General features: G+C 50.8%; 3 protein-coding genes across 3 annotated transcripts; 1 reads left to right on the top strand and 2 right to left on the bottom strand.

Moving 5' to 3' along the window:
* Positions 1-49: 49 nt before the first annotated feature.
* GUITHDRAFT_149268 (hypothetical protein) lies at positions 50-862 on the top strand (the record flags this gene model as incomplete). The annotated part of the gene is made up of 5 exons (XM_005818414.1): positions 50-115; positions 159-254; positions 300-365; positions 581-634; positions 788-862. Coding segments are annotated over 5 exons (357 nt in total), but the record flags the coding sequence as incomplete, so codon positions are not given.
* A 166-nt stretch (positions 863-1,028) lies between these two features.
* Positions 1,029-1,874, bottom strand: GUITHDRAFT_156572 (hypothetical protein). The gene is made up of 3 exons (XM_005818413.1): positions 1,761-1,874; positions 1,459-1,506; positions 1,029-1,147 (listed from the first exon to the last, which is right to left on the bottom strand). The coding sequence occupies exons 1-3, from the start codon at positions 1,830-1,832 to the stop codon at positions 1,097-1,099; spliced, it is 171 nt and encodes a 56-aa protein (XP_005818470.1). The 5' UTR covers positions 1,833-1,874; the 3' UTR covers positions 1,029-1,096.
* A 2,610-nt stretch (positions 1,875-4,484) lies between these two features.
* Positions 4,485-5,513, bottom strand: GUITHDRAFT_156570 (hypothetical protein). The gene is made up of 2 exons (XM_005818412.1): positions 5,132-5,513; positions 4,485-5,057 (listed from the first exon to the last, which is right to left on the bottom strand). Exons 1-2 carry the CDS (start codon positions 5,327-5,329, stop codon positions 4,983-4,985), a joined length of 273 nt encoding a protein of 90 aa, XP_005818469.1. The 5' UTR covers positions 5,330-5,513; the 3' UTR covers positions 4,485-4,982.
* Positions 5,514-6,515: the final 1,002 nt, after the last annotated feature.

Genomic DNA, 6,515 nt, shown 5'->3' with positions numbered 1-6,515 from the left:
CCCTCGTTCCCTCCACTTCCCCTCTGCTGTCCTCCTCACTGTCTCGCAGCCCCCGCAGGAAGTGATCGTGCGAGGTTGTCGCCATGTCGTCTCCTACATGCAGAGACTTCACGAGGTGAGCGAGGCACCTCAGGAGACCAGCCATGAACTTGTTGCAGCACAAAGATGTTCAGAGCCGAACGAAGCTCGAGGAGGAGGAGGAGGAGGAGGAGGAGGAGGAGGAGGGAGGAGAGGATACGGGAGGAATTCAGGAGGTGAGGGAGGCGGAGGTTGGTTTTCTCATCTAACCTTTGCTGCAGCTCAAGGTTGACGTGGAGGGGGAGAAATTTCTACCAGCAGGGAGTGTGCAGGCTCCTATGAACCCGGTGAGGAGAAGAGAGGAGCATGCAGGCGAGGAGAGGAATACTGCAAGAAGAGAAGGGGAGGAGAGGAGGGGAGGGAGGAAGCAGAAAGGAGAGGAGGGAGGGAAGACGAAAGAGGTGCGAGGGGAAGAGGGGAGGGAGCAAGCAAAATGGAGGAGGGAAGGGAGGAGGGAAGGGGTGGAAGGAGGGGAGGGAAGGGAATGAAGTTTGGGTGACAGGTGTTGTACTTGAATCAAAAGGCGGACCTGATGCAAGTTTACTCCGATGGAGATGTGAGATGACTCAAAGAGGGTGGAAAGTGGTTTGCCTGTTGATTGTTTGTTTGCCGGATGTAACTTTCTTCTCCGCTGCCTGTCTTGATGTTTCCTTCATGCTCATGATCTCTTTCATGGTTGTATTTTCATGTTGACTTCCTTTCTGCTCAGAGAATCTTGTGCGATATTCGGATCCTTGACAGCGGGAAAGTCATAACAGGGATTCCCGATCATATGATCAAATGACATCAGAATGGTCGTAAACGCCATGCAAACTATGTAAAATAGGCCGGGAACTTTGTATCTTGTCAAGACAATTGTGTTGGTGTGATGTAGAGATAATGAAGCTACAAGATACAAGCAAGCGTCAATTCTGAGCCAACGAAAGATAACAACATCGTTGAAAACAGTTCTGTCTCTCCCGTTTATTCCCGCAACATCAGCACAAAATTCTCCGACTATCGCTAGTCATCGAGGCTCTCAATGCTCCTCATGAAATGGATGGTGACCAAGAAACACGGCATTTCCGTCCTGCCTCGCACGTCATCTTCTCCTCCAGACCCCTTCTTCTTCCTCCTTCCCTCCTCCTCCTCCTCCTTCCCTCCTTCCTCTCCTCCTTCCCTCCTCCTCCTCCTCCTTCCTCTCCTCCTTCCCTCCTCCTCATCCGCTTCCCTCTGTCCTTCCCTCTTCCTGCTCTCCCCTCCCCCCAAACAACTTTCTTTCCTCGTCATCGTCCCCTTCCTTTCAACTGCCTCTTCTCCCCTATTCATCTTTCTCTCCTCCTCTCCCCCTCTCCTCTTCACTTTCACCAACCTCCCTCCACTCTCCCAATAATTTCTTACATGATAAGTTCGATAGAAAATCCAAAACCAAAAAACCGTGCCGAACCCCTGTGAAGAGTTCAGAACTCACCCCTCCCCTCCTTTCCTCTTCCCTCTCCTCTCTTCCCTCCTCCTCCTCTCCTTCCCAATGTATTTGCATTCCTTTTGATCCTTCCTTCCGCATCATCACCATCATCATCATCATCATCATCATCATCATCATCATCATCATCACCACCACCACCACCACCACCGTCTCCATCACAGCCACCATCATCTCCACCAAAGTTTTTCTCCTCCTCTCTTCATCTGCATGATCTTACCTTTGCCAAGTTCTTGTGCATGCTCGAGACGTGGGGAATGGGGAAATGCCCGTACTTGGCAGGGTCCGCCATCTCTTGGTGGTGGTGATCGCCTCCTCTCAGAGGACGGAACACTCCCTGAGGGTTTGTGATGCGACGACCAAGAAGCTTCGTCAAGCCTGCAGCAGGAGGGCGAGGTTACGAGAGAACAAACTCCTCGTCCTAAATCTCCGCTTTTCCCTCCTTCGAGTCAACGAATGCAACAGTGAACTTTCTCTATAAGAGGATAATGTGCCTGCCTTCCAGAGCGCTCACTTGCTCTCTGTATCTTTGAATTTACACTCCATTCTACTTCCTGCTATCTTGACCTCCTCATCCGGTAAAAGTTTGCTTTCACAAAAAGACGTATCTTGTTCACACGATACCCCATTCCGGCCTCAGTATTTCAAACAGGAAGTAATGCTTCAAAAGGCAATGCATCCACATGGAGGCAATCAGCACGTTCACAATGGTTGAGCTCACATCAGTTTCGTTATCCTCGCATTCAGGTCAGAGAGATCTCATGAACAAATTTCTGCTCTATTTGGCAGGGATAAGACTTGCACATCATTACATCTACGTTCTCTACCCACACTTTCAAAGAATCAATCTGTGAGTTTGAGCTGTAAGAGAAAGGATTCTCTTTCTCGGTACAAACATTCAAAACGTTGCAAACCCCTCCTTCCCCTCGGGATATCACCTGACCTCTTCCTTCCCCATGGGGGTATTTTTCGCTATTGTTTTTGTCTTCAAGTTCCTAACTTGCTATCTCTACCTGCTCTATACCATCTATGCATGTATCCATTTTTCTCATATCCCCCCTCCCCCCTCTCCTCCTCCTCCTCCTCCTCGTCCCCTCCGCCATCTTTACCTGCTACTTTAGTCGCCATCGTCGGCTCTTCAATTAGTCAACTACCACCCCTACCCTCCACCCTCTCACATTCCAATTCTAATCCACCGGTGTTTCAAAGCAAAAATAGCTACCACCCCGAATTTGGTGTACCCTACCTGAAATTTTCCAGACAATGTTACATTCCAGTACCAGTACAAAAGTACCCCTACCCACCTCATATGACAAGCTACTTGCTTCGAGCTGAAGACGTGGGTGGGTTCTTTTCCCCTATTGTTCTGACACTACCCCCAAAGATCCTGCTATAGGTACGGGTATACCGTCGAAAACCGTTTGAAACGGATTTACCAGCCGCGGCCCGGGACTCGCCTCGGCCCCGGCCCGCCAGCCCGCCGCCGCGGGACCGGCGCCGGCGGGCCCGGCTAACGTTGAACTGTCCGATCAGGCCGGCGGCGGGCTGGGCCGAGCCCGACCGTACAGCGGCCGCGTGACGGTGACGGCGGCCGCATACACAGGCTAAGTTACGGGCGCGTACCCGGTGCGGCCCAGCGACCCGGGCCCCGAGGCTAGACGGTCCGATCACGGTCCCGGCCCCGGACTCCAGCGGCCCGCCGCGAGATGCCGCTGAGCCGCCGCGCGGCATAGTAAACTGACTGAGTGATTTTAAAAGAGTCGGATCATATTGGAATCAATTCCTGACTCCTAGAGTCTGTGCACAGATGAATGACTAGTAGAACAGCTCAACAGCTGACTGATAAGTCCAAAGACCAAGACTCACAGATGATGTGCGCACGAAGACACCAATGACTTTCACAGCCAACCAAACACCTCAGGTAACTCAGATCAACTTCCCAACAATCCCCAGCACTTTATTCCCAACACTCGTAGCAGCAAGACCAACCAAACAGCTTCCCTTCACACACCACCGCCTTACTTCCACCACTGTACGAGTGCTGCCTCTTCGACAGCCGGCGCCTCTTGATTCCTCCGGCGCCGCCTCAGTTTCCCCAGGCTCCAACCAACCGGATCTTCTAAGTCACAGACTAAGCTCCAGCCCACTAGCTTGGACCTGCAGGCTTCACTTGGTTCACAACCTGATTAGACGCATCCCTTGAACTTATCGCGTCTGAAAGAACTTCTGAGAGGTTTGTCAGAACCTGAGTTCTTACACCCTCCCTTTGTGAAGCAAGTCGGAAGTCTGCAACCTTCTCAGCTTGTCAAAATCATCTGCTTGACAGCTAAGCAGCTGTCCCCTGCGATGTCCTCCTTTCCAACGATCGCTCTAGCTTCTTGCAGCGTTGTCAGCTGCTCCCATCACCTGACCATCAACATCTTTCCCAAGCTGACTTCCATGCTGCTCTCCTCTCCAAGGTCATCTTGCTGCTACCACTCCATCAACCGTTCTGCACAGGCTCATCCCCCATCTTGCATGCCTCCTGCGCTCCTCCTTCGCTTCAAGTGTGCACCCTGGTGCGCCTGCGTTTCTCCTCCTGTGACACCTGCGCTCCTCCTCCGCTTGCGCTGCGGATGCAGTGCGGTCGCACCCCGCCAACAGTGCACCTGTGCTGCTCCTCCACCTGCGCTGCGGCTTCTCCCCACCATCGTAGGGCCTGCGCTGCTCCTCCAGCGCTTGCGCTTCAGCAGCACTCCTGCAGCACCTGCGCTGTCCTCCTCTAGCGCATCCTGAGGCTCGTGCACACGGGTTCCTCAGCTTGTACCATCCGCATGCCACAGAGACGCTCCTCATCCGCCTGCGCTGTCCGCATGCACCTGTGCTCCTCCTCACCTTCCATCATAAACTCTTCCCAGCTGCCTGCAGTGTCAGCTCAAGACTAAGTCCTGAACACATCTGCATCTTTCAAGTCAGACAGCTCCTCCTCCTCTTCAACCTGATCCTCATGATGGGATTGGTCATCATGTGACCTCTCTGAAGCTTGCGCATTGAGCAATGAAGACATCTCCACCCATTGATGATGCCAAGAATTTAGAATTCCAATCAAGCTCCAGAGATCAGGTTCAGAATTCTTGCAATGCATTGATTGATCTCTGATTGTTTTGAACACAATTTTCTCGTTTCTAATCTATGGGCCCTTTCTATCCTATCTACCCCGGGGATCATTGTTTTGCCAAGGCACAATCATTTTTGACGTCAGCGCTTTCATTTCAACCACATGACTTATCGATCTCGACTCATCCGTCATTTCTTTCTCAATGTTCATTTTTGGCCATTCAATTTCATCGTTCACTACCGTCATGGGTTCCATAGATCAGGATGAGCGAGTTTCTAAGATACTAACCTAGAACAGATGTCTTGGTTGCAGCTAGCCACAGGCTTGAGGAAGACGTGTCTGTCTTTATCCTCCTTCCGATTCATCCGATTCCTTCACGTTCTCCATGAGAGTCTCCTCGGTGACATCACCCGAGACACCCTCCCTGAATCGGATAGAAGACGGAAGACTGACAATTCTCGAGCGACACGGACTCGGTGGCAAGGGTCCGAGACACCCTCCCTGAATCGGAGAAAAGACGGAAGATAAAGCCTGGAAGCCACCGCAGCAGGATCGGTTAAATCTCCTTGTCGGAGACTGGAACTCGGATCACCGTCAATCACACACGGGGCATACAACTTTGGCGACTGACGGCATGGGAACAGAGTAGCACTGTCCCTGACAGAAGCGCAGAGAGCATGACAGGCGAGCATCCTCAGAGCAGCATATCCGGTAAGGGGTCTCCGAAGAGAAATTCACCAAGGAGCCTCCACCGATTCAAAGGCAGAACTTTCGTCAGCAAATCACCAGGCTGATAAGAAGTATGAATCTTTTCTGGATAGAGCTCGTCCTTTTCTACCAAATCAACAGCATACTTCGTTCGAATATCAATGTGTTTGAGTCGACTATAACTTCGCTTGTCCCACAAAAGCCTCAGACATGGTTCATTGTCGATTAACAAGAGAGTAGGACGAGTCTGCGTAAATCCCATCTGACCCAAGAGATTTCTATAAAGCTTGACTAGTTTCGCGCATGTGGTGGCAGCATAAATTTCAGCTTCTGAAGAACTCAGGGCAACAACCTTCTGCATTTTTGAACCGAAGACGACTACCCCACCATTCAGAACGATTCCATATCCGCTTTGACTCCGTCTCGTAATAATCTCGGTACCCCAACCAGCATCACTGAATGCAATCATCTCATTGACAAAACACTCCTGGTGGTAAGATACTCCGTGACAATGGTATACGATCTGAACCTCCCGAGTAGTGTAAAGGTACTGTAGAAGATGAATTAAGGCATCCATATCGCACTGCCTAGGAGCCCGAGCAAAGCGACTAAGGACGCTCGTCGCGAATGCGATATCAACCCGCGTACAATTTGCCACGTAGAGAATGGACCCCAGAAGACTCTGATAAGTGCGGACTTCCTTCTTGTTCAACAACTTACCCTCCAAGTGATAAGTCTTGAGATAGTGACCAGGTAATACCGTTTTGACACCTCTGGCAACGATTTCAAAGCGTTCAACAATCTTTTCAATGAAATGCTGTTGTGACAAAGTTATCCGACCCTGATCGTCATTCTGTTCTATTTTAATGCCCAAGAAGGTACCTGTTGCCTCACTCCCCGAAAAGTCGAATACTGTGTTGAGCTTCTCAAGAAACTCAATCTTAACTGCTTCAGTTTGAGAGACAATGAGTAAGTCATCCACGAAGACAGTCAGAAGCAAGACGTCCCCCGCACAGTTGGAGTATCGGTAGATGATCTCATCATGTCCTATCCCACTTGCTCCCACCGTCTTCAACACCTGCGTGAACTTAAGATACCATCTCCTTGGTGCAATGCGAAGTCCATAGAGCGACTTCAAGACTTTGAGGAGGTTTTCAGGAGGAAGACTCA

The sequence above is a fragment of the Guillardia theta genome (genome assembly GCF_000315625.1).
Source record: "Guillardia theta CCMP2712 unplaced genomic scaffold GUITHscaffold_312, whole genome shotgun sequence".
Classification (NCBI taxonomy): domain Eukaryota; class Cryptophyceae; order Pyrenomonadales; family Geminigeraceae; genus Guillardia; species Guillardia theta.
This window is presented reverse-complemented; position numbering and strand designations above follow the sequence as displayed.

Coding starts and splice junctions, on each gene's coding strand:
- GUITHDRAFT_156572 (XM_005818413.1), bottom strand. CDS start 1,832: ATGGCGGACCCTGCCAAGTACGGGCATTTCCCCATTCCCCACGTCTCG. Junction 1,507..1,760: donor TGCACAAGAACTTGGCAAAG/GTAAGATCATGC, acceptor AACTCTTCACAG/GGGTTCGGCACGGTTTTTTG. Junction 1,148..1,458: donor TTTTCTATCGAACTTATCAT/GTAAGAAATTAT, acceptor CGTGCGAGGCAG/GACGGAAATGCCGTGTTTCT.
- GUITHDRAFT_156570 (XM_005818412.1), bottom strand. CDS start 5,329: ATGCTCGCCTGTCATGCTCTCTGCGCTTCTGTCAGGGACAGTGCTACT. Junction 5,058..5,131: donor TTCTCCGATTCAGGGAGGGT/GTCTCGGACCCT, acceptor CGATTCAGGGAG/GGTGTCTCGGGTGATGTCAC.